Below are 27,098 nucleotides of genomic sequence, written 5' to 3'. Positions count from 1 at the left end.
TATATCCACATGTATCTTCATGGCGGTCAAGATGCTGTAATTCTACAACTTCTTGACAACCTCTGTCGATGTAAACGCAACGAATTTTTGATTCATTCAAGATATCCATTATCATTCTTTGTGGTTCGGCCAAAGTCTCTAAGGTCAGTTTATCAGCACACGTTGGACATGTTTGGTAATTTTCGAGATGTTTCGTAATACAACAACGGCAAAAAGAATGCTGGTTTCTCGAACACATAACTGGCTCTTTCAAGACATTGAAGCAAATCTGACAAAGGAAGTTTTCATTGATTTTGTCCACAAACCTTTCTTCATCGTAGCCTTGTACATATGAAGCCATATTTCACGTCGTTCTTGTGTCGTAATAATAAAGCAAGTTCTGTGTTGTTTGTCGCTCTGTAGTATAAACCTTGCTGTATAGACTCAATATAGATACAGTGTTCGTTCTTGTGTATTTCAGCTTGAAATATTTTGATCTATTTAGAACAGCAAACAAATTGTTTGAAGCGTCTTTTGTTGACAGGAATTTGTTGCTATGAAACTCGGTATTATATGTCTTATGACAAAAGCTAAGTACCTGCTAGTTATTTAAATACTGACTTGCAATTGGTTGTGTTTATGTTGGTAGGAATTTCTTGTTTCATCATATGGAAGTGATTTCTGAGAAAAGATACTTTATGCCAAGAAAAATCAATCATATTAATGAATAATAAGTATATTATGATCGATGCTGACAAAGTCTGTGTTAGAATTTACTTCGAATCTTTTCACAAATTATATGTTTAAAGTAACAGATAATAATCTCTTGGGTGAAATTTATTTTAAGCATCTTTCACACGGGCTGGTGTTTGTTTATAAATGGTCCCATGAAAAACACGGAATCGAAGCTCTGTAGCCGTGAATCATGATCTGGTGAAAACGCTTACTGCGCACCTTGTTACCTTTCTGTCCCCTTCACCCTTTTTAAGCCTCTTCCGTCACTCTTGTTACCTCTCTGTCATCTTTTCTATCCATTTGTCACCCTAATTTCACCTTTATGTACCGAGCTATACCGACTCTCTGCTATATAAAAGTCAGGAGTGAGTGAAATTTAAATGACAAATGAGTTGAAAAATCACACACGATGTCTTTGTCAAATACCCATGCAGACACAGTAAACCAATTACATCATAAACAAGATTTACATTCATCGGTTTATATTTTACCAAAGTCTATAAGTTCTACAGAGATTTGAGTTCATTTTTCTATACAATGCCTCATTTTGTAAATGTGAGACATTAATATCTTAACTAAAGTCAACAAAAGTGTTTTTAATAATATCCTCCAAACCAATAGTTGGTCGTTGCTCTTGGCGAGGAACTACAACGGAATTTCTTATTCACAGACGAATAATAACCAAAGTTATCTTCAGAGACGACTGCTCCCGTTTTCGGCTGAAAATCGCACCCATTGGAGGCACTGTCGGAATGAAGCGACCAGTTGTTAACCTTTGCCGCCCAACGAGCCGTACACCCTGTGCAATGGTGACCGCGAATATTAATGTATTCCATCTTCTTGCAAGGTACACCACTTACAAAATCCAACGCGTCAAATTCTTTGAAGCTGGCTCTGGCGTAATCTCGGTAAATATCAATGGGCTTTGCTTGAAAGTTGCAGGTGACTCTCCAGTGTGTGGACTGAGATCTCAAATGACTCATTTGCTTGTACGACATTCGGAAAAGATTCCAGTTCGGGGTGTATGGATTCACAGGGTCGTTCGTCTTCAACGGTGATTTGCGGAAAGCTCGCAGGAGTTTATGTTTCAAGGCGAAAGATTCCACCAAAGTCCACGCGAATCCAGGCTCTGATGTGAAATCGCAGAAGACGGTATGAAAAAGTCCGTTCACCCCGTAATTGATGATATGATAGTAGCCATTGGTTTTGTAGCCTCGTTTGAAATAGTCCAGACAGCTTTGCGCGGTGACGATGACGGGTGAGGACCCCGTTGTCAGGTTTACCTGAAATAATAAGTGGATATTGTCAAGATCTGGGCCCGGTTGTATCAAGGCTGTTTAGTTAACTAGTGGATAAGTCAAAATTAAATAACACTCTTACATCTCTCTTGAGTGAGTCAACTTGAATATTATGCACTGAATATGTAGTGGTAGACAGTATCTTTGTATTAAGGTTAAAAACATTTAGTTTGCTTCTTGAATAAAACGATAGACTTGCTTTCTATTTTGAACTTAACCACCGTTTAAGCTAAACGGGCTGTATACAACCGGCCCCTGTTCAGACGATCTAATTTAGTCCAATTGACTTCTGACGTATGGAATGTAGTCTGTCTATTGACGACATTAGTACAATAGTTAACAAAACATTCATCGGAGGTGAATTTGACCCGACAAGATGGAATCGTGTGAAATCAGGCCGTTTGACACGAAGGAAAAGTGATTTGTTATTTGGATTACAAAAATGAGATTTCGTTGAGATGAAATCAACTTCAATTCTCAAACGCGGAACAGTGTACAAAGAACGTTTGTTTCCGTTCATGAAATGTCATGATTAAACATTGATTTGTAATGTAGATTACAATATTCTCTTCTGTGTCTAGATCGGATTTCGTTCAGATGAAATCAACTTCAATTCTCAAACGCGGAACAGTGTACAAACAACGTTTGTTTTCCCTCGTGAAATGGCATGATTAAACATTGTTTTATTGCTTGAAATTTTGAAATAAATGTACAAATGCATGTGTGCAAATATGGTGTGGGATTTCGTTGAGATGAAATCAACTTCAATTTTCAAACGCAAAACAGTGTACAAAGAGCGTTTGTTTCCGCTCTTGAAATGCCATCAATAAACATTGTTTTATTCCTTGAAATTATGAAATATCACATGTGTGCAAATATGGTCAGTTATATTCGATCTAATTTTCAAATGGTGCTTATTAGACGTTTCAAACAGGAAGTCCAAACTTAACTATGAAGAAAATGCAAACAAATGAACAATTGTGCTGAGTTATGATATAATTTCCTGCTTGAATGTCTACAAATATATAACCCCTGTTCAGACGAAAATGATATTTTGACAACTGTTCTTTTAAAAGCGTAAATTAACATCTTTGTCCAGAAGCATTTACGACAAAACATTTCTTACAAATTTCACGGGAAAAGTATACTTGCCACTTCCAAACACAATGACCCTGCTGATAGTATTTGTAGACAAAGATATATGCAAATTTAACATATCGAGATTTGAAAAGATTAGTTAATAATATATGTCAACATTGAGTAATTTTAAAGCTATATAACGCTCTGTCTAATTGAATGGTTTTCGTTTGGAATTAATGGTGAACAGCCTTGTATATGTCGCAGCTTGTATAAACCTCATATATATACTCGTTAAAGTACTCACTTTGAATGGCTCCTGAATTGTGTTGTATTTTTAGTTGCGGAATTTAGTATAGAAAGCTCTGTATTCTGAGGGTTGTGTAGGCCTTGAGTAAGCTAGCTATCATGTTGAAAAGTAGTACAACGGTGGAGCACGTCTTGTTTGTTGATATTTGTCCTCCAGATTGCCCAGCACATTTAATACGTTTGTACAAAGCATAAAAATACACCTGTATGCATTCATGTATTTATTAGAGTTCACTTATGAACATATACGTTTGACATTTCATGGTCGAAGTGAAGCACTAACGGAACTAGCCGTAATTCTCTCGAATTATGTAGATCGTGTGAAATTTCTTCTGCGTTGCCTATTAGTCGACTGGGGTAACAAACGATAAGTGTTATCGTCTGCTTAGGATTATGAAATACTAACTCAAATAATATTGTAGGTAAAATTAACTTTCTCCATGTTTTCCCGAGTCATTGCTGAGGTCTAAATCACTAGGGATTGTATAAAATATCTCAGTTGAAACAACGCTCTTCATAAATACTTCAAGTGAGTCTATTGCATACTATATAGATAATATCAGAGCCTACCTGACAAACCGCAATTACAGCGAGCAGTAATACTTTGAAAATCATGTTGAGTTACAGAAACCTTGATGATAAAAAAGAAGCTGATAGTTAATTTTTAGAAATTAACACGATTGCAAGGTATTGAAAAATAGATTTACCTGAGCTTTGCGGTGCCACAATTTTAAGCGAGACTTCAACGAGAAATCACAAAGTATAAAAAGAAACTTCCTTCAGCAATTGTTCTTATGTGGTAGTTTTAGAGATTCACTTTGATTGGCTGGCTTATTCACGATTTGATTGGCTGGCTCATTTTAGTATTTTGATTCGCTGGCAGATCAATTTGATTATAACTGTCTCTAAACGATTTTGATTGTCGTTCTTGGATATTCTGATAGACATGCAATTAAGTCATTCACGATTATCATCAATAAACATTTGTTTTGTGTTCAAATGCTGAGTTACCTCGCGCTATCGTGACTTGTGGTGGATAGAAAATAGTTTATAATTCGATTCAATTACAAATTCTCATTACATCGCTTCGCTTGTCAAGTTTGGCGGGAAAATTCCCGTGTTTCTATACAATTATAGAAACACGCTTCTCGACCAATGAGCATGCGCGTACTATAAATGTTATATTATAATGTATATTTCTTACTGAATATTTTCCAGTCTGTTAAACCGGGTGTCCATCAGTTGAAACAAGGCCCTGTTTAAAGTCATATCGTTGAAATAAAATATCTTTCTTTATTCACTGGCAATTTATTTCTTTTTAATCATTCGTACATGACTTTCAATCATTGGTATTTTTCAAGGTATATTCTAGTCTATTTTAATACAATTTATCAGGTATTAGTCCTTTAGTCTATTGCTTCGTGATATGATCATTGTCAATGAACAAACCAAATAATGGATGAGTTCAACATTCTTATATCGTTTACACAACAACAGCAGTGTGCCAGCATCTTGCTTCAGACATTTCTGGAAGTTCTTCCCAAGAATACCTTTCAAAATTGAAACCTTCAACTGACTTCAGGTCTCCTTGTTCACCCAACCCTCCCAAGACTACAATGTTGTTTTCAATAACAACTGCAGTACATCCCCTCCTCTTAGATCTCATTGATGGCAGCATGTGACTTTGTTCTGTCTTGACGTTGTAAATGATAACTGTATCTAATTCATTGCCATGTTTGTCAACGCCACCAATAACAACGATGTTGTCTCCCCACCTCACAGTTGCCATATCACTCACCTCATACGGCAGTGGTGACAACTGTTTCAGCTCATTCTTCTTTATATCGTACAGTAAGACACTGCTGAGGTTGTCTTTGCATCCGCCGGGTAAACTTCCACCAACTATCAACAAATTATCATCAAATATTTTCATGCTGTGATTGTATCTTGGTTCTGGTATTCTTAATAAGGTCTTCACAGTATAGGGAGGAACAAGCTGGACTGCTCTGATGATCAAATCACTAGCACCTAAAACCATTAACTGATCAATATACAGCACACTGTTCTGGTACCACAACTTGGGTAGTGTGAACGGACAGTCACTCCAGCGTGTTAAATGATCAGGGTTTGGGTCAATATTCATTCTAATCGTATCAAGAACAATTTCAGTCTGACCACAGAAACCCCCAACTATAGTCATATGATTATTATGAATAAAAGAGGTCGCTGCCCACCGATTCTCTGGCATTGATTGTAATGGCCACCACGTTCTTTGACGCCAGTTAAACATCTCTACTGAGTTAGTTCCTGAACCTCCAGCAACAATTACATTTTCTTTATCACCACTTGGTTTACTTTTTACTATTTTTTTGCTTTCTTCTTTCTTGCCCTCCATCGTGATGAGAACGTCCTTCATTTCATTAAAAGCTTGGATCAAAGCTGTTTTCAATCCGTCGACATTGTTGTTAACCGCTTCGAGTCTTCCCTCCATATTTCTCTTTAAATTAGTTATTTTAGCTTCAATTGTTTTATGCCTTTCTGTGTTGTTTTCGATATTTGTCTCCATATTCCCCATCCTTTCCTCCATATCTGCCAAAATTTTCGTGATTTCTCCACACGAGTGACACTTCAACTTTCGGAATTCGCAGACTTCACTTTCATGGTGAATAAGAACACGCTTGTTGACAATTAAACCACAGCCTTGGTTTGTACAAACGGCTGGTGTATATCCACATGTATCTTCGTGGCGGTCAAGATGCTGTAATTCTACAACTTCTTGACAACCTCTGTCGATGTAAACGCAACGAATTTTTGATTCATTCAAAAAATCTTTAACCATTCGCGGTGCTTCGGCCAAAGTCTCTACCGTCAGTTGATCAGCACACGTTGGGCATGTTTGGGAATTTTCCAGATGTTTCGTAATACAACAACGGCAAAAAGAATGCTGGTTTCGTGAACACATAACCGGCTCTTTCAAGACGTTGAAGCAAATCTGACAATGAAAATTTTGATTGATTTTGTCCACAAACCTTTCTTCATCGTAGCCTTGTATATATGAAGCCATATTTCAAGTCGTTCTTGTGTCGCAATAATAAAGCAAGTTCTGTGTTGTTTGTCGTTCTGTAGTATAAACCTCGCTGTATAGACTGAATATAGATACAGTGTTTGTTCTTGGAGAAGTCTGTGTGTTTGCTTGTAATATATTGATCCGCTAGAAAAGCAGACAAATATCGCTCCCTTATAAAGTGTTTAAAGCGTCTTTCGCAGACAGGAATTTGCTAGTCTTTCTCTGGTGTTAAAAGGTCATTGACGTCTTGTTCAAATGCTGACTTGCAATTGGTTGTGTTTATGTTGGTAGGAATATCTTATTACATTATATGGAAATGAGTTCGAATAAAGTGATGCTTTATACCATGAAAAGTCGGTCATAATAATGAAATATTTCGACCAAATATATTATAATCGATGCGGATAAAGTCTGTATTAGAATATCCTTCGAATCTTTCCACAAATTATGTGTTTAAAGCAACGACAATAATCTCTTGGGTGAAATATATTTCACGCGTCTTTCACACGGGCTGGTGTTTGTTTATAAATTGTCACATGGAAGGCACGTAGTTCTGGAATCGTAAACATGGAATCGTAATTCTGGACTGTGATCTGGAGCAAATGCTCACTGTGCACCTTATGATAATTAGTGGCAATCACTTTCTTGCCTTTTTCTCTCCTCCGCGCCCCTTTTGTTACCCTTCCGATCCCCTTTACCCATTTTTAACCCCTTCGGCACTGTTTTAGTTGTTACCTCTCTGACACCTTTTCTATCCCGTTGTTACCCTAATTTCACCACTATGTACCGACCTATAGCGACTCTTTAAAGTCGACTATTAAAGGCGGGATTGGGTGCAATTTAAAATAGTAAATGCATAAGTTGAAAACCACACACAATGTCTTTGGCGAATATTTGGAAAATAGATAAACTATTACATTTCTTTGGATGATCATGTTAGTGGCAGTTTGCGTCTTTCATATGCCTCATTGTTGCTTATCGATGACTTTCATGAACGTTGCGAGTCCGCCATTTTTGTGCAAATTTGAAAGAAAAAGGAATGACTTTTATGATATCATAAATTATTTTGGCTTAGCTGTGTATTGTCTGTCTGAAAAGTAAAGAAGGCTCTATTACACGGTGAGGGATGCAAATTTGGCAACTACGACATCTTAATTACACTAATCAATAATAATTACACTCCATTGACGTTCCTTTCACTTAGCTTAGAAGACTCTTCACTAATTTACATCTCTTAAAAGTAGAAATGTATTGCAAGTTGCAGGAAAAATTGTATGTAAAGCTGGTTTTCCACAAGGGATATTTTTCGCGTGAAGCGACGTTTTACTTTTGTTTTAGAGCTCTCAACTGCAACCATCTGGAACAAATTGCTCAAATACAAAGGAATAAAGTCGCTTCGCGCTAAAAATATCGCTAGTGGAAAACCGGCTTAACGCTAAATTTAAATTAATTACACGTTCGGTGTGCTGCGCTATCCAGTCAAAATCATGCGGTCAGAGCTTTCAGGAATATTTCACACAGTCTTAGCACTCTCCACCGTGGCTCAAAACCATTCGTTGATAAAACAACAGATAGGCCTGTGCTTTTAAAACTCGCTCCAGGCTCACCTCGGACACCACGCTGTCACTAATATGAAACCATCTCGAGCTAGGAAGTCCCTCGTGTACCCTAGTTTCACGGTTACCACCCTGTGTCCACATTTGCTCAATCACCTCCAAAAGGCGGGTCAAACTTTCGAACTTTTTTTCGAAAAGCGACGACGGTACTGTAGGGACGCGGCAGAAGGCTGTGTAGTGACCGCTGTGCAAATTACCCGAATGTTCGACAACTCCAAATAGGGCATAGAGAACTTTGCCGTTGCAATCTGTCGCAAACTAAAAACAAAATGGTGAAAATAAAAAAGGATTCATCTTATATTTATGACCGTGTTGCACAGGAACTCTACACTAAACTAATATCATACTGGATAGCTCTATCAGTTCTAAACTGTTCTTCCTAGAGGTCCAATAATTAGGATCATCTCTTTTTGATCCAGTGTTACCACAGGAGGAAACCTAAACTAAACTAACTTTATTTATACTGGATAGTTCTATCAGTTCTAAACTGTTCTTCCTAGAGGTCGAGTAAGGATCATCTCTTATTGATCCAGTGTTACTACAGGAGGAAACTTGAACTAAACTAACTTTATTTATACTGGATAGCTCTATCAGTTCTAAAGGATTATCTCTTATTGATCAAAGTATATATACATCATGACTAAGGTATTTGTTCAATTTCCCTTACAGAAACATGGTCCTCACCTTGCCAGATTTGTGACAGAACGGCGAAATGTCCAAGACCAATGGAAAATCAACGTGTTTTGCAATCTTCTTCAGGGAATACCCGACCTGATGGAACCTTTTCAAGTGAAGAGTCAAAATTGGCGGAGCTTTGTCGATGAGAAGCTGCTTCACAGCCTCAGTGTAAACTGGTTTCCGTTTGGTCTCCTCTTTCTTGGATTCATCTTAAAAGGTAAGCAGATTCAACCACTGAACTCTAATGCAACTGGAATGATATTTCACGGGGGGTGGGGGCACGAATCAATTTATAACTGGATACATCGCATTTTAAAATATTTTTCTTCGGAAAATTTAAACTTTAACATCGTGCGACGAAAATTTAAGTGTGTGGTACACACTTTGATTTTTGTTGCTAACTTTTGCGAAGAAATCAGTAGATCAAGAAATAGTTTAAAAACATGGAAGGACAAAATCGATTCATTCAAGGCAGTTTGTCGTCTAAATGCAATGCAAGAAACACCACAGAAAATTGGTGTTTATAATTATGAAGTTTCAGTTCGAAAATCTAATCGCTGGTTCACAATTGTGTATTTCTGTATCGCTATCAAAGAGAAAACTATTGAATAACTTTAAAAAGTTAAATTTTTCTTCTGAATACGCATTCTGCAATCTTTTGACAGCTCATTATACACATCTGACAGCTGTGAAATGGACATTTTGAGGCTTAAAGTATACACAAGGTTATTATTTCAGACGATTCGTTTTTGCCGTGTGCAAGCTTATGCAAGCCATATTTTCTTGGGCATTTATAAATCATTTTGCTGACCAAATTTGAAGTCTAAGTATAACGAATTTCGGCTATACCTTCAAGTTTCCCCGTGTCATACAATGCCGAACTACGGTGGAAATATACAAGACTGATCCTAGATTACAAAACACCTGATGTAAACCACTAGATTACCATTACCTTTATCATCATTATCATCATCATCATCATCACCGTCCATATCGTCATTTCCATCAACACTTTCTTCTTTAGTTTCATTACATTTTTCGCAAATGAACATATTATCACCCTCGAGAATTTCTGGACTACAGAATTTCTTCAAACAACTTTCAACACACAATGCGTTCGTTTTGATGGCGTCCATATTCCCCAGGGAATGATTTCCGCATAATATCTCGGATTCAGAACGAATTGAAGCCGTATCAACCTGCAGAACACTTGTCGAATTCGATTCGAGATTTTCTGAGCCAACAAAACACTTGTTTTCTTTATTTTCTACTTTCGCAAACTCAGATGCTACTTCTCCGGAAGTATTTTCGGTTAAATTGTCAAGCTCTGTTGATAAACGAATATTCACAAATTGTTTCAGTTCATTGTCAACAAATCTGTCGGAAAACTCTCGAATTTTATCTTCGTTGCTTGCTGAACGCTGTGGAACGGCTGGGTTACCTTCAATTGTGTCAGAGATATCGTTCATTGCATGCCTATTTTGTGAATCTTCGTTTCTAGAAATATAACAACCATCAATCCCCTCGCATTCAGGCGAAGAAATGCTTGTGTTTAGCTTCAACTGGCCAGAATACGAGCTATTTGTTTCACTGCAAAGTTGGTCGAAATCTTCGTCGACTTTTCCATTACAATCCATTTCGTTCGACGTCGAGGTTATCGAAGCTGTATTTTCCTGCACAAAACCTTGTTCAACATTATTAATTCCAATTGAGAAACAGGTCGAGATATCTTCAACAGGGCGATCGTTTTCACCGTCAGATATTTTCCCATTGACGTCGCTTGCTTTGAAGGAAATACCATCTTCAATATGCTCTTCATTTGCCGTACTTTCGCGTTCAAAAGAAACGTCATCTTCATCTTTCGAGGTATCTTCTTTCGATAGTAAAGTCGACGCTATATTTCGAATACACATCTCAATTGCATCATCCACCATCCGTTTCGCATAAGCCTGAATATCTTCGCGTCCTTTTGACTTCCCGCTGTGGCACAATGTGAACGATGTTACTGGTTCATTTTCAATGCTATCATCACATTCGTCCTCAACCATTCCGTTATATTTTGGGGATGAATCCGAAGACAAGTCTCCTAAGTTATTCTTTACAATAGTGGTTTCAAAATCAGAATATCCATGTTTTTTATTCAAATTGTCAATGCCTTCGTCTTGCAAGAAATCTGACAATTCTTTTGATATGGATTGCTCTGATATGTCATTTCTTGTTGTGGTACGTTCTTTTTCATTATGAGAATGGATTTCCGTTTTACCCTCCGAAGATTGATCGCAATTAGATTCACAACTGGGTCTAAGATGCGCTGTTTTGCTATTTACCGTAGGATCGACGCCGTTATCTTCAATCGAAACATCGACATCAGAATTGTAGCGTAGATTTGAGGGTATTAGTGAAGTATTGTTGCAGTCATTTTCTCCGTTGTCAAAACGACCCAAACTAACTTTGTTTACTGTATCAACATCGCTCGAATTCCCGTTGTTCTCCTCAGTCATACAACCGCCACCTTTAACCAAATATTCGTGACTTGTTTGGCCTTCGTCCGATGCATTTATAACCTCATGGTCGCTTGTTGATCGTTCACTAATTGCTTCCCCGTTTTCAAAAATATGAACCGTATTCAAGCTCTGTGAAAGCTCTTCATCACTGTTCCCAGGAGGGGGAATCTCCTTTCCATCTTTACACTGGGTCACGTGATCACCCGAAGATGTTTCGATTACGTCATCTTGTGACATCGGACTGACGTCATCATTGGAATCCGACAACTTGATTACTGCATCATTTTCGTTATTATTTCCATTACATATTACATCATGTTCCTTGATAACATCTCCATTAACGGGGTTAGCAACCGCTGCATCAGTGACGTCATTATTAGCAGTCTCGATGACGTCGTTATTAGCAGTCTCGATGACGTCATTATTAGCAGTCTCGATTACGTCTTTATTAGCAGTCTCGGTGACGTGATCATTAGCAGTCTCGGTGATGTCATCAGCTGGGGTTTCGGTGACGTCATCAGGTAGATTGGTATTGTCATCTTTATCTAACTCCTTGTCACCCTCACTTTGTCGCCTGCCTGTACTCGATGTGCTATTCTGGCGTTTTCGCTGATTTTTTTTATTCTAAAAAAAGCAATGAGAACAAAAAAGTTCATTCTTAAACAGCCTCGTAACCAGGCGCCGTTTGATGCCCTGCGGCTGTCACATTAGCGAGCTCTATCAGTGACTACGAGATTCGTCATTCTCGCGCGTTGTTTGTTTACGCCATCAGCCAAAACTCTTAAGGCTAGTTTCCACTCAGGAAAATTCTCCTTTGGATCGGACAGGACAGGAAAGTTTCCTTTGTATAAACGCCGCCTGAGAACTCACCAACAAAGGAGATTTTCCTGTCCGTTCCGATCCAAAGAAGATTTTTCCCGAGTGGAAACTAGCCTTTAGTCGTTGAGCTTTTGAATACGAGTTTACCAAGACCATATCATGTGTCTTTTACAGAGTTACCTTCTTCTTCTCTTTTTCCATCTTCTTCCTCTGATGTTTTGAAAGAACAGCAACTGGCTTCGGTTTTTCCTCTTGTATATTTCTTGCATTTTTAGGCTTCGGTTTTTGCGGAACAGGAGCTGGTGCTGGCTTTTTCTTTGTTGCAGACGCTGTATTTCCTGGTTTCTAAACGGATGTTACGAGAAATGAGATGTTGAAAAATGAAAATACGGTTCCCCCCGCATGGTATTGCGATTTCCAGTTGAGCGTGGAATTGCGAAAGTTTGTTCGTTACGTTTTGTGGTTTGAGAGCAATATTCGTGACGTCATCTAATAATAGGGTGATTTAGCACGAGGACGTGAACGTCAAATACGACGTGAAAATGGCGAGTAAATGGCGTGGCATGTCCATATTTGGGCGCATCACGCCATTTATTCGCCATTTTCACGTCGTCTTTGACGTTCACGTCCTCGTGCTAAATCACCCTTAAGATGATTTAAGCGAGCTTAAGATGCGACAACGCGCGCTGACGACGCGGCCGTCGTCAAAAATTGGAAAAATTGGAAAATTTATCAGTCAGCAAAAATTGGAAAATTTACTTCCGGTCGGCCGCGTCATCAGCGCGCGTTGTCGCATCTTAAGCTCGCAAATGTTGTTAGGCGACGCGCACCAAGTTGTCAAGAAAAACTGTCAATTTTGTGACTGTAAATAGAAGATATGTATAGCGACTATTAGCCGCTATTTTTACAGTATCTATTTATAGCCGTTAGTCAAAAACTTGACCGCTTTTTTTTCCTTGACAACTTGGTCAGCGTCACCTGGTAACATTATTACATGACGTCACAAACATTGCTTTTTAAACTACAAATCTTAATCAACAAACTTTCGCAATTCCACGCTCAAATGGAAATCGCAATAATTTCAATCACAACACAAATATGATCTGTGATCAATGCACTTACTGAAGATACAACACTCTGGTTTGTCGCCAACGACAAAGACAAATCAAAGAAACTTTCTTTGATGGTTGAAACCTACAAGATATTATTACATTGAAAAAAATCCGCTATCAAGTCGCTCTACGTTGCAATTTGACTAATATGGCCTACTTTATAGTTTAGTATTTTACTCTGTCTAATGCCAGATGATTTTACTCATCAGTGGAAGAGTACTGTCAGGTAATGAGTGAACAAAACTATCTGTCAGTGTCTCTTGTTAACCCATTAGCTTGCAATGCACCCAGATCGGTGGCCTAATTTAGTATTTTATTCTGTCTAATGTCAGATGATTTTACTCATCAGTGGAAGAGTACTGTCAGTCAATAAGTTAACAAAATCATCTGTCAGTGTCACTTGTCAACCTATTAGCTTGCAATGCACCCAGATGTGACCTACTTTAGTATTTTACTCTGTCTAATGCCAAATCACTCGTCGAGGTTTGGGTATAAAGCGTAACATGTATAAGACTAGTTGGATTGAACAATACAATCATTTTGAATAAAAAAGGGTCAAAAATGAATCGTTTTAATACTTTGGTTTCTTACCTTGTGACATGTTCGACACTCCAGAGAGCTTACAAGCTGTCCACCAAAAAGTGTATCAATTACAGGGGCATTTATGCTTCTCCCATACACTGAAATACAACACACAACGGTATTAAATACTGCAGGGTATCATAGTAAACTTCTAACATATACTTGATAGCTCTATCAGTTCTAAACTGTTCTTCCTAGACGTCCAGTAAGACCGAGGATCATCTCTTATTGATCCAGTGTTACTACAGAAGGAAACCTAAACTAAACTAACTTTATTTATACTGGATAGCTCTATCAGTTCTAAAATGTTCTTCCTAGAGGTCCAGTAAGCATCATCTCTTATTGATCCAGTGTTACAACAGGAGGAAACCTAAACTAAACTAACTTTATTTATACTGGATAGCTCTATCAGTTCTAAACTGTTCTTCCTAGAGGTCCAGTAAGGATCATCTCTTATTGATCCAGTGTTACTACAAGAGGAAACCTAAACTAAAATAACTTTATTTATACTGGATAGCTCTATCAGTGCTAAACTGTTCTTCCTAGAGGTCCAGTAAAGATCGTCTCATTAACGTACTGTTGTGCTCACCTCTTATCTTTTCATGAAGATTTTCATCAATTTTTTCAGCGCTAACTCCTTCTTTATTGTCAGGACTTTTAACATTAAACGAAAGCAAAATGGCTCGCTTCACCCCCTGAAAACGAATTGTGAAAGGTAACTTCAAATCTCTTGTGATCGGGAGGGAAATTGAAGTTCAATACGAACCTTGATTTCTTCCGTACGAACCGAATCGAGAAGATAACGAAGTAACTCTTGACTGTCCTGTTGCCTGAAACCTTTGAATCTTGGAGCTCTGGAAGAAATATAAATGCCGGCTTTCTTAAAAGAGAACAGTTTACAACTGATAGAGCTATCCAGTATAAATAAAGTTAGTTCAGTTTAGGTTTCCTCCTGTAGTAACACTAGATCAATAAGAGATGATCCTTACTGGACCTCTAGGAGGAACAGTTTAGAACTGATAGAGCTATTCAGTATAAATAAAGTTAGTTTAGTTTAGGTTTCCTCCTGTAGTAACACTGGATCAATAAGAGATGATCCTTACTGGACCTCTGGGAAGAACAGTTTAGAAATGATAGTGCTATCCAGTATAAATAAAGTTAGTTTAGTTTAGGTTTCCTCCTGTAGTAACACTGGATCAATAATAGATGATCCTTACTGGACCTCTAGGAAGAACAGTTTAGAACTGATAGAGCTATCCAGTATAAATAAGGTTAGTTTAGTCTAGGTTTCCTCCTGTAGTAACACTGGATCAATACTCAATAGACGATCTTTACCAATATAATCGAGTTAGTTTAAAGTGAACAGAAACAAGCTATACTTTCGTGAACCTACTTTTTGCAAATTTCGCTAAACAAGTATCCAGGGTTGACGACGTTTTTCTTGCCCTCTGATTTCATATCTTCGAGAAATTTACCCAAAGCCGACGTAAGTGGACCTGGTTTATCAGTAACCGTCACGGAAAGAGTTTCCTGTGGAAGACAACGGTTATATTCTAACATGACACTGACGACAGTTCCAATCATTCATTTCTTTGTCTGTACTTTATGTTCGAGCAAAATATGGATAGCTTTCACTTACAAAATCCGTGTTGTTTGACAGAGGCGAAATTGAATAGTTAAAACCTCCTTCTTTTAAATTGACCATTGCAACGCGAAGTAACTCACTTTGACAAAGACTCTTAAAAAGAAATTATCACATTTTCAATGAACGCATAAAGGGAATTGAGAATTTGGGATAGGCAATTTGTATTTCCGTGTAATTTTTCATCTAGAGGTAAGCTGAGATTCAAATATATCGCCACAACGGGAAAGAGCTTGTTAAACTTAGATAAATTACAAAGTTTTGTCGCGAAATATTGTAAAATAAGGAAAATATAGCCTTGCAAAGTTGAAACGTCTTGTATACTTCGTTATTGGCGCGAAAATTCCCGCCATTTTCGCTGTGTAAAATAATTTGAAAAAACCTACTAGCCTAAATTTTTCCGGTGTTTTCGAAATTTCACAACCAAACTTAGCTTTTTTTCTAGTTTTAACATGCTTTTCTACAACTGTGGCGATTTATTTGCTCCATTTTGTATGAAAACTGGTCTAGAATGCAAAATTAAAAATAGTGTTTTTTAGGCGTGAATATATCTAGTCCGGAAGCAAAAGCAATTCAACAAAATCGTCGAACTTTGCAAGGCAACATTGTCCGTATTTTACAACATTTCGCAACGAAACTTCAGCGTTTTACTGATTTTAGTACATTCTTTCCGGACATGTACTATCTCCTTGAAATAGTTCAAATAAATAGTCGGAAATACAAATTTCAAAAGGAGAGACCTGAACTTGAAGGTGACAAAGAATTCAAAATGGCGGTTTGTATTTGTTATTTAAATCATTCGTCGCGAGTTTCCATGTATTAAATTACCTGCATTACGGAATTAAAGAAGCATGTGTTTCCGAGATTTGACAAACCCTTCACAGCAGATTTGCTAGAAAGTGTGTAAATGTTTGAAGCGGGTTTTTTCTGTGGATGGTTCTTCTGGTCTAAAGGCATAAATATGAACAACATGTGAAAGTTTGTTTTAGACACCCGAGGTCGGAGTAGATTTTTATTGCCTTTGGCTTTGTGAGTACCGGTATCTTGTTTTTAGTCGATATTGATCACGATATGGACTTATTGTTGTGTGCGTAGATAGTTAAATCTGCTAACTTATTTAGGATTGCTTATGAATTAGGAAGTAACAACGTTTTGAAAATATCACAAAGCTTTAATTGACTTGGGAAGAAGCTACTGTATGTACATTTGGAAAGTAAATACGAAAATGATGTTTGCTTCAAAGTTGAAAGTTGAGCTAATTCAGAAAGCACTTTATAAAATAGTTTTTGAGCTTTTCATGAATTTAAATCAAGCCTTTCAAGAAAATATAAAGCCCTTTTGACACTGGTTAACAGGATAAACATCTTGAGTAATTCACTAACAGCTTGAATATATGAAAATCTGTAGTTCAGAATAAGTGGTAGTTTCAGGGTTTAAATTAATGGTTAAAAGCAGGCTTCTGCAGTATTTGCTTGTAAATTGATACATATGACTTGCAATGATGTATATATACCTTTTTGGTTTGCAACTTTCCCAATTTTTACATGTAAAGCTCTTTTTAAAATTCCCAAGCATTCGCCCAGCACAGAATTGTCACTGACATTAATTTCGTTATCACATTTGTAACACCTTAAAAATTAAAAAAATGCCAAGCGCTGTTAAATATACACACTTCAAAGTTCAAATTAGTATTGGGTCTCAGGTATTATTGGTCCAAATTATATTTACCATATCATCCAACTGGACAGATTAACAACCAAAGGATGACCATTCTTTGTGGTGTAATGTTGAATTGCATGTTGATGTTTTGACTGACGAGAGCATCCCTAGAATTCAATGAACATATTTTAGTTTGTAGAATATTATCTAGGTGCATTGCAAGCTAATGGGTTAACAAGATACACTGACAGATAGTTTTGTTCATTCATTAACTGACAATACTCTTCCATTGATGAGTAAAATCATCTGACATTAGACAGAGTAAAATACTAAAGTAGGTCACATCTGGGTGCATTGCAAGCTAATGGATTAACAAGAGACACTGACAGATAGTTTTGTTAACTCATTAACTGACAGTACTCTTCCACTGATGAGTAAAATCATCTGACATTAGACAGAGTAAAATACTAAAGTAGGTCACATCTGGGTGCATTGCAAACTAATGGGTTAACAAGAGACACTGACAGATAGTTTTGTTAACTTATTAACTGTGAGTACTCTTCCACTGATGAGTAAAATCATCTGACATTATAGACAAAGTAAAATACTAAAGTAGGTCACATCTGGGTGCATTGCAAGCTAATGGGTTAACAAGAGACACTGACAGATAGTTTTGTAAACTCTTTAACTGAAAGTATTCTTCCACTGATGAGTAAAATCATCTGGTATTAGAGTGAAATACTAAAGTAGGACACATCTTGGTGCATTGCAGGCTAATGGGTTAACAAGAGACACTGACAGATAGTTTTGTTAACTTATTAACTGACAGTACTCTTCCACTGATGAATAAAATCATCTGGTATTAGACAGAGTAAAATACTAAAGTAGGTCACATCTGGGTGCATTGCAAGCTAATGGATTAACAAGAGACACTGACAGATAGTTTTGTTAACTCATTAACTGACAGTACTCTTCCACTGATGAGTAAAATCATCTGACATTAGACAGAGTAAAATACTAAAGTAGGTCACATCTGGGTGCATTGCAAACTAATGGGTTAACAAGAGACACTGACAGATAGTTTTGTTAACTTATTAACTGTGAGTACTCTTCCACTGATGAGTAAAATCATCTGACATTATAGACAAAGTAAAATACTAAAGTAGGTCACATCTGGGTGCATTGCAAGCTAATGGGTTAACAAGAGACACTGACAGATAGTTTTGTAAACTCTTTAACTGAAAGTATTCTTCCACTGATGAGTAAAATCATCTGGTATTAGAGTGAAATACTAAAGTAGGACACATCTTGGTGCATTGCAGGCTAATGGGTTAACAAGAGACACTGACAGATAGTTTTGTTAACTTATTAACTGACAGTACTCTTCCACTGATGAATAAAATCATCTGGTATTAGACAGAGTAAAATACTAAAGTAGGTCACATCTGGGTGCATTGCAAGCTAATGGATTAACAAGAGACACTGACAGATAGTTTTGTTAACTCATTAACTGACAGTACTCTTCCACTGATGAGTAAAATCATCTGACATTAGACAGAGTAAAATACTAAAGTAGGTCACATCTGGGTGCATTGCAAACTAATGGGTTAACAAGAGACACTGACAGATAGTTTTGTTAACTTATTAACTGTGAGTACTCTTCCACTGATGAGTAAAATCATCTGACATTATAGACAAAGTAAAATACTAAAGTAGGTCACATCTGGGTGCATTGCAAGCTAATGGGTTAACAAGAGACACTGACAGATAGTTTTGTAAACTCTTTAACTGAAAGTATTCTTCCACTGATGAGTAAAATCATCTGGTATTAGAGTGAAATACTAAAGTAGGACACATCTTGGTGCATTGCAGGCTAATGGGTTAACAAGAGACACTGACAGATAGTTTTGTAAACTCTTTAACTGAAAGTATTCTTTCACTGATGAGTAAAATCATCTGGTATTAGAGTGAAATACTAAAGTAGGACACATCTTGATGCATTGCAAGCTAATGGGTTAACAAGAGACACCAAATATAGTTTTGTTAACTCATTAACTGACAGTACTCTTCCACTGATGAGTAAAATCATCTGACATTAGACAGAGTAAAATACTAAAGATAATGGGGTAAGAATGGGTCATCATAAAATGAGCTGGATACTTACAATATTTGCACAGCGTAAGCATACACAGATAGTAGGTTCCTCAGTGGATTGTGAAGGGTCTGGTATGTCATTATCATTGCCTTTTCCACCTTCTAATTTCTTGTCATCTTCTGGGGGTAGTTTCTCACATTCCAGGCACTTTGATAGATCAGCATGAGGAATGTCATTTTTCAAGTTTGTTACTTTCACACACTCTTGAATGTGAGAACACTTGCCTGTGAAGAAATGAGTCAGTATGTCAGATGATTTTTATTGATGAAAAATGTGCCTCAAACTGTTTAAAAAATATACCAGATGTGGCCTACTTTGTCAGTGTCTCTTGTTAATGCATTAGCTTGCAATGCACCCGGATGTGACCTGCTTTAGTATTTTACTCTGTCTAATGCCAGATGATTTTACTCATCAGTGGAAGAGTACTGTCAGTTAATGAGTTAACAAAACTATCTGTCAGTGTCTCTTGTTGACCCATTAGCTTGCAATGCACCCAGATGTGTCCCACTTTAGTATTTTACTCTGTCTAATGTCAGATGATTTTACTCATCAGTGGAAGAGTACTGTCAGTTAATGAGTTAAGACAACTATCTCTCAGTGTCTCTTTTTAATTACCCATTAGCTTGCAATGCACCCAGATGTGACCTACTTTATATTTAGTATTTCACTCTGTCTAATGCCAGATGATTTTACTCATCAGTTGAAGAGTACTGTCAGTTAATAAGTTAACAAAACTATCTGTCAGTGTCTCTTGTTAACCTATTAGCTTGCAATGCACCCAGATGTGACCTACTTTAGCATTTTACTCTGTCTAATATGTCAGATGATTTTACTCATGAGTGGAAGAGTATTGTCAGTTAATAAGTTAACAAAACTATTTGTCAGTGTCTCTAATGTTAACCCATTAGCTTGCAATGCACCCAGATGTGACCTACGTTAGCATTTTGTCTAACGCCAGATGATTAATTTTATTCATCACAGCACAAGTACCCTCAGCTAACAAAAGTTTCATACTAATGAGCTACCCTATAAATCCATTGGTAACTATTTAATATCCATGCAATCAGACCAGATCTAACAAAATCAATAAAATAACAACTAACTATTAATTACTCTTAATATTCAACATTAAGAAACAGGAAGAAAGGCTTTCAACCAGATTTGTCTCTTTCAAAATAGGCTGGGGAAGCATGCCTTCCCAAAACTCTCTAGGAAAAACTTGTAGTGAATTCCAACTCATGCTGCGATAAGCCGGCGATTGCTTTTAGAAATTGTGGAAGAAATTGCTTCTGTTTGTGCATCGTGTGATGCTCAATGCCTCTATTAAAACTGCCATCATTCCATCTCTCGTACAACAACGAGAATACTTCTAGTTTGACTATTAGCTAGGAACTACCAGCCCGACTAATTGGAGGTTTAAGAATTCCCTATCATTAAACTAGTGCAGGCGAAAGAAAACTTTCTATCCTGGATGGTTCAATGTTTGTAAACAAATAGTAAAAAATACAAATTAATACAATATTTTTATCCTCGCAATAACATATATTTTGACGATATTTTTACCTGGTATAGCTTCGCCCCATTTCGTGTTCTTGCCTGGGAATTTGCCCTTGGCCTTTTTATTTCGGTTTTTTCCTCCCATTTTAGTCAAAATATGATACTTTCATTTTACAAATTTCGTCGATTAATTTTCATTCATCGCTGAATTTTGTTCCAATTTTCTCAGAGGACACGCACGAGCCGTTACGTGCTGTGTAACATCAAGTAATCGGAAAAGGTATTCATTGCCGTCGAATGGACAACGATTGGATTTTATATAATAACGTAAAGAATTCAAGCAATTTCATTGGTCGAGAGCCATGATCTATAAGAGGACAGACGCACGGAATGACGTCACAGCAATTTTCTTTTTACCGGTTTAATTTTGGATTTTTTTCAGTTTTATTAAGCCCCGGCGGCTCGTGGCCACTTTTTTTGTTCTTATCACATATGACGTCATACCGTGTATCTATAACTGAACAGACAACGGTTCATTGTAATCTATTAGTTAAAAAGCAATTAGCAAAAGCGAAAATGATTTATAGCAAAAATATAAGACACTTCTCAACATTTCGACCTGTGAGCCTTCGTCAGGAGAGTTACCATACTAACTCTCCTGACGAAGGCCCTCAGGTTGAAACGTCGAGAAGGGTTTCGTATATTTTAGGCAGTTGTTATACCACATTTGGAGTGTTCCGACGGAATTAAATCTAATTTCAGCTAAGGAATTTTATTTCATGCAAAATAAAGTAAATGTAATGATAACGAATTTAAGGCTAGGTTAGGATTAGGGTTGGTTTTAGGATTAGGGTTAACTAATCCACCGTGATCTAATCCAAACTCTAATCCTAATCTGAGAAAGCATTGTCTGATTGAGCTTTGACATTTTGCAATTATTTCACGGTCGAGCACTTACTTGAAAAGCCGAGTGAATATTAGCCTCCTCCGCAGGCATCTCTTACGTATTTATATAAATACAGAGATGCCTGCGGAGGAGGCTAAGTGAATATGTCTGCTCAGAACTCTTTCTCGTCCTCATCAGCAAATGATGTTTACATCAAGGGCGATAAGTATATTCCACCGTACGCAAACGATCCAGAGTCATACAAAGATCTTCGCAGAAGACAGGCTTTAAAGCGAGAGGAACTCTTGAAAAATTCAAAGCGTTTTCAACGAATTAGCGAACGAGAGGACCGCACGGATGTGCCTTTGCAAGCTAGAGTTAATACAAGTCTCGGAAAACATATACCAACCTACCGTGGCTTTGATATATGCAAGTGTCCCGTGGATTATGTATTGTATCGGCAACTTTTTGAGCTGGTCAGACCGAAAACCGTGATCGAATTGGGAACTCTCTCAGGCGGTATGGCGGTATGGATATCTGACACACTTCGCTTGCTTGACGTCGAAGCTAATGTTTACAGCATGGATATCGATCCGAGCAATCGCAGTGAACTCGTGAACAAGTTGAAGCCGGAGAATGTCACTTTCCTTCAAGGAGACTCGTATAAAATCGAAGAAACTTTCACAGACGAGTTCATGAAAAGCCTTCCTCACCCTTGGGTCTTCTCTGAAGATGCCCACGCCAACCTAGACGGTGTCTTAGAGCATTTTCATCGCTACATGAAAGAGGGAGATTACATGGTTGTCGAAGACACAGGTCCGGATCTTGTGTTGCAAGTTGATTTAAAAATCGCTGAAAGCGGCAGCTTCACTCCCGTTGGACCGAAGCAGTTGCAGTGTTTTAAAAGATTCTTACTAAACCACGAGGATTTCTACGCTGTGGACAGCTTCTTGACTGATATGTATGGATACAATTGTAGCTGGCATTGGCACGGCTTTGTTAAAAGAATGAAATGATTTGGAACCGACGTGAACTCTACTTTTAACAAACTGTACTTTCTTCATTTAGTTTTACAGGAATATTTTATATATTTTTGAATCTTTTAGTATTGCTACATACGTTGTTATTCATACGTTACACGTCTGAGCTTTTAATACAATAAAACAATAATTTTGAACATATTCTGACGCAATTATTTTATCCTAACAATAGCAGTTTCGCTAAATAATTATCTAATCATTTCAACGGCGTTTAATGCAAGTTTTAAGCCATATATTGAATTGAAATATTTCGAATAATCAAATAGGTGTTGCAACATAAATCCCATTTTAATATTATAATACGCCACACTGGTTTCGCATGGTCACGCAGGGCCGTAGCTAGAAGCTTAATTGGGGGGGGGGTATATTCATATATTCGTCCTATGCCCGACTGATTTCTTTTGTACGCTATTGTTCCTACGGAATTTTCCTATTGTTCGTACGGAGTTCCCCCAATTAAATGGTCTAGCTACAGCTGTGTGGTCACGACATCAAAATTAGCCATATCAAAGCGAAATTTACCCCAGAAAATATGATAGCTTGATTGCTTTGACATGCATGTGGATAAACCAAATGGCCAACCGACAAAATAGGTTCACGTAAAAAAAAATCACGATTCTCGTGGACAAAGAGAAAGGGTTGCGACACAATAGGTTCACGTGAACAAAAATCACGATTCACGTGGACAAAGAGAAAGAGTGGCGACACAATAGGTTCACGTGCGAACAAGTGCTAAAAATAGCAGAACTGGCATATTGAATTTGTCAACCCTCCCTTAGAGATGAACTAAGCGCTAATTAAAATTGTCCCATATTTTGGGAGATTTCGCAATGTCACATGACCAGGCTTGACCAGGTAAAAGAGCCTGGCTTGCGAAGTTCCAAGCACTTCTGCTTTGAAAAGCCGAGTAAATATGTCTGCCCAGAACAGCAGAACTCTTTCTCGTCTTCATCAGCAAATGATGATTTTACTCATCAGTGGAAGAGTAATGTCAGTTAATAAGTTAACAAAACTTTCTGTCAGTGTCTCTTGTTAACCCATTAGCTTGCAATGCACCCAGATGTGACCTTCTTTAGTATTTTACTCTGTCTAATGCCAGATGATTTTACTCATCAGTGGAAGAGTAATGTCAATTAATGAGTTAACAAAACTATCTGTCACTGTCTCTTGTTAACCCATTAGCTTGTAATGCACCCAGATGTGACCTACTTTAGTATTTCACTCTGTCTAATGCGAGATTATTTTACTCATCAGTAGAAGAGTACTGTCAGTTAATGAGTTAACAAAAACTATCTGTCAGTGTCTCTTCTTAACCCATTAGCTTGCAATGCACCCAGGTGTGACCTACTTCAGCATTTTGTCTAATACCAGATGATTAATTTTATTCATCACAGCAGAAGTACCCTCAGTTAACGCAAGTTTCGTCCTAATGAGCTACCCTATAAATCCATTGGTAAACATTTAATATATATGCAATCAGACCAGATCTAAGAACATCAATCAAATAACAACTAACTATAAATTACTCTTAATTTAAGGCTAGGTTAGGATTAGGGTTGGTTTTAGGATTAGGGTTAACTAATCCACTCTTCAACATTAAGAAACAGGGAGAAAGGCTTTCAACCAGGTTTGTCTCTTTCAAAATAGGCTAGGGGAAGCATGCCTTTCCAAAACTCTCCAGGAAAAACTTGTAGTGAATTGCATGTAATGCTATATTAAGCCAGCGATTGCTTTAAGAAATTGTGGAAGAAATTGCTCCTGTTGGTGTGTGTGATGCCCTATTAAAACTAGCGTCATTCCATCTCTCGTAACAACGAAAATACTTCAAGTTTGTCCATTAGCTAGCAACTACCAGCGACACCGCAGAAATTGGTGTTGGAAGTCAAATATCTCATCAGTTGCTCACATTTGAATCCTAGTATTCAGAAAGTGCTGTCAAAGAAAATACTATCAAATAAGTTGAAAACAAGTTCAATTTTTCTTCCGATATCGGTTTTGGAAACTTTTGAAGGCTCTTCGTATGCATCTGCCACCGTAAAATGGCCATTTTGAGACATTTTCAGATGATTTGTTTTTGCCGTGTGCAAGCTTCAAATCTTTTGTGCAAGAGATATTTTGTTGAGTATTTATAAATCTTTTAGCTTGCCGAATTTAAAGTCTAAGTATTGAGAATTACGGCTAAGTCTACCAATTTCCGCGGTGTCACTACCAGCCCGACTAATTACTCAGGCTACCGTAGGTAGACAGAGTTGTAAAATGGGCTCGGTTTTTTCTTTTGCGTCGCGAGCTTACTAAAATCACGCGTGGGCGGCACGAAGTCTTTGAACCAATCGAAATCGTCCTAGGATCGTTTCTCGCGCGGGTGTCACGAACACGCCATGTTACTACGAGATAACTGTAGCCCGAGTGATCGCCTTAGCAGGCGTCTTGTTGAAAGTTTAAGAATTCCCTATCATTAAACTAGCGGAGGCGAAAGAAAACTTTCTGTCCTGGATGGTTCAATGTTTGTAAACAAATAGTAAAAATACAAATTAATACAATATTTTTATCCTCGCAATAACATATATTTTCACGATATTTTTACCTGGTATAGCTTCGCCCTCATCGTGTCTGCCTGAATCTTGCCTCTTGGCCTTTTTATTTCGGTTTTTTCCTCCCATTTTAGTCAAAATATGATACTTTCATTTTACGAATTTCGTTCGATTAATTTCATTCATCGCTGAATTTTGTTCTGAATTTCTCAGAGGACACGCACGAGCCGTTACGTGCTGTGTAACATCAAGTAGGCAGATGGCATTCATTGCAGCGAAAAAACCCTGGGGACGAGGATGCGAAAAACCGCGAATGCAAAGGATCGCACAAAACTCTTTTAACAAGATGCGGCCGTGTATGGGTGCGTTGACACGTCGCAGTTTGCACAGGATTGAAAATTTAATATAACTCGCTATATAATCGCGAATTCCAAAGGCAAAGTGTAAGACAAAGCGAATGTATCATGCGGTTTATTTACATTTTTGAACAATTGAACTTCTATACTTTTTAAAGTACGATGTGCTTCTGAATTTCGCGATCGAACAACATTTAGGTTAGCAAGGCATCTAAATGAATATGAACTGTATTATTTATGTTCAGAAGCATTATATTGAAGACTGGCACGTGCGCGGCACGCTGGAGTAAACGCCAGAACAGGCGTCTTGTTTTCTGTAAAAAGCTCGCTGTCAAAATGGGGACATTTCGCTACATTTGACTTCCAATTCTCTTTGTTTAAAGTTCCTGTTACAATTTACAGATAATATTTTTTAAAGAACGCCGACCTCGATTAAACGCCGCTCTCGAATAAGCACCGCAACTGAAGCTCTAAAAGTTTATAAAGCGCTCAAACGAGTAACGGGCTGTTTACATGAGCTCGGTTACCCGAGATTCAACTAAGCGTGAGATGATTTTAATTAAGATATTGAAACGAGCAGATAACATGATCCTGGGAGTCGTATAATCAACACAACAATAGCATGTGCTTGTTTGGTGTCATAAAGACTTATTTCAATACCTCAAAGTCCTCTCACGCTTCGTTGAATCTCGGGTAACCGGGCTCATGTAAACAGCCCCTAAATACGATATCTATGCTCCACACATTAGCTTCGACATCAAGCAAGTTCACCTAATGGAAACCTGGTGTTGTTTTATGGTATTTCTGACCCCAGAACTTTTCCATTTGGTTGATCATGTCAAAGCAATCAAGCTATCATATTTTCTAGTGCAAATTTCGCTTTGATGTGACTAATTTTGATGTCGTGACTATGCGAAACCAATGAGGCGTATTATAATATTAAAACGCAACGCCTATTTGATTATTCGAACTTTTTTTTTCAATATATGCCTTAAAACTTGCCTTAGACGCCGTTGAAATGATTAGATAATTATTTAGCGAAACTGTTATTGTTACGATAAAATAATTGCATCAGAAAATGTTCAAAATTATTGTTTTATTGTATTAAAAGCTCAGACGTGTAACGTATGAATAACAACGTATGTAGCAATACTAAAATATTCAAAAATATATAAAATATTCCTGTAAAACTAAATGAAGAAAGTACAGTTTGCTAAAAGTAGAGTTCACGTCGGTTCCAAATCATTTCATTCTTTTAACAAAACCATGCCAATGCCAGCTACAATTGTATCCATACATATCAGTCAGGAAGCTGTCCACAGCGTAGAATTCCTCGTGGTCTTGTAAGAATCTTTTGAAACACTGCAAATGATTCGGTCCCACGGGAGTGACGCTGCTACCATCGTCGGTTTTTGAATCAACTTGCAAGACAAGATCCGGGCCAGTGTCTTCGACAACCATGTAATCTCCCTCTTTCATGTAGCGATGAAAATGCTCTAAGACACCGTCTAGGTTGGCGTGGGCATCTTCAGAGAAGACCCAAGGGTGGGGAAGGC

At 37.6% G+C, this 27,098-nt stretch overlaps 2 protein-coding genes across 2 annotated transcripts; both read right to left on the bottom strand.

Annotated features, from left to right (window-relative positions):
• Positions 1–1,310: 1,310 nt before the first annotated feature.
• On the bottom strand, positions 1,311–5,793 carry LOC114539802. The gene is made up of 3 exons (XM_028560378.1): positions 5,695–5,793; positions 5,197–5,475; positions 1,311–1,997 (listed from the first exon to the last, which is right to left on the bottom strand). The coding sequence occupies exons 1-3, from the start codon at positions 5,791–5,793 to the stop codon at positions 1,311–1,313; spliced, it is 1,065 nt and encodes a 354-aa protein (XP_028416179.1).
• A 1,599-nt stretch (positions 5,794–7,392) lies between these two features.
• LOC114539794 (ubiquitin carboxyl-terminal hydrolase 16-like) lies at positions 7,393–25,455 on the bottom strand. Its single transcript, XM_028560368.1, has 15 exons — positions 25,240–25,455; positions 19,242–19,456; positions 17,147–17,244; positions 16,932–17,047; positions 16,247–16,365; positions 15,416–15,514; positions 15,170–15,306; positions 14,543–14,630; positions 14,366–14,471; positions 13,786–13,874; positions 13,205–13,276; positions 12,263–12,427; positions 9,712–11,887; positions 8,766–8,968; positions 7,393–8,339 (listed from the first exon to the last, which is right to left on the bottom strand). The coding sequence occupies exons 1-15, from the start codon at positions 25,313–25,315 to the stop codon at positions 7,989–7,991; spliced, it is 4,110 nt and encodes a 1,369-aa protein (XP_028416169.1). The 5' UTR covers positions 25,316–25,455; the 3' UTR covers positions 7,393–7,988.
• Positions 25,456–27,098: the final 1,643 nt, after the last annotated feature.

Source organism: Dendronephthya gigantea, unplaced genomic scaffold, assembly GCF_004324835.1.
Source record: "Dendronephthya gigantea isolate DGI-Jeju-01 unplaced genomic scaffold, DenGig_1.0 000218F, whole genome shotgun sequence".
Classification (NCBI taxonomy): domain Eukaryota; kingdom Metazoa; phylum Cnidaria; class Anthozoa; order Malacalcyonacea; family Nephtheidae; genus Dendronephthya; species Dendronephthya gigantea.
The sequence above is the reverse complement of the archived record's forward strand: the minus strand, read 5'-3'. Positions and strand labels throughout refer to the sequence as shown.

What these genes read in the sequence shown, in the direction of transcription:
- LOC114539802 (XM_028560378.1), bottom strand. Translation starts at nt 5,793, where the DNA reads ATGGAGGGCAAGAAAGAAGAAAGCAAAAAAATAGTAAAAAGTAAACCA. An exon ending in GAGGTTCAGGAACTAACTCA is followed by an intron (nt 5,476 to 5,694) that starts GTAGAGATGTTT and finishes ACACTACCCAAG; the next exon opens with TTGTGGTACCAGAACAGTGT. An exon ending in TGTCACCACTGCCGTATGAG is followed by an intron (nt 1,998 to 5,196) that starts GTGAGTGATATG and finishes TTATTATTTCAG; the next exon opens with GTAAACCTGACAACGGGGTC.
- LOC114539794 (XM_028560368.1), bottom strand. Translation starts at nt 25,315, where the DNA reads ATGGGAGGAAAAAACCGAAATAAAAAGGCCAAGAGGCAAGATTCAGGC. An exon ending in TGAGGGCGAAGCTATACCAG is followed by an intron (nt 19,457 to 25,239) that starts GTAAAAATATCG and finishes ATTTCTTCACAG; the next exon opens with GCAAGTGTTCTCACATTCAA. An exon ending in TGTCAAACAACACGGATTTT is followed by an intron (nt 15,307 to 15,415) that starts GTAAGTGAAAGC and finishes TGTCTTCCACAG; the next exon opens with GAAACTCTTTCCGTGACGGT.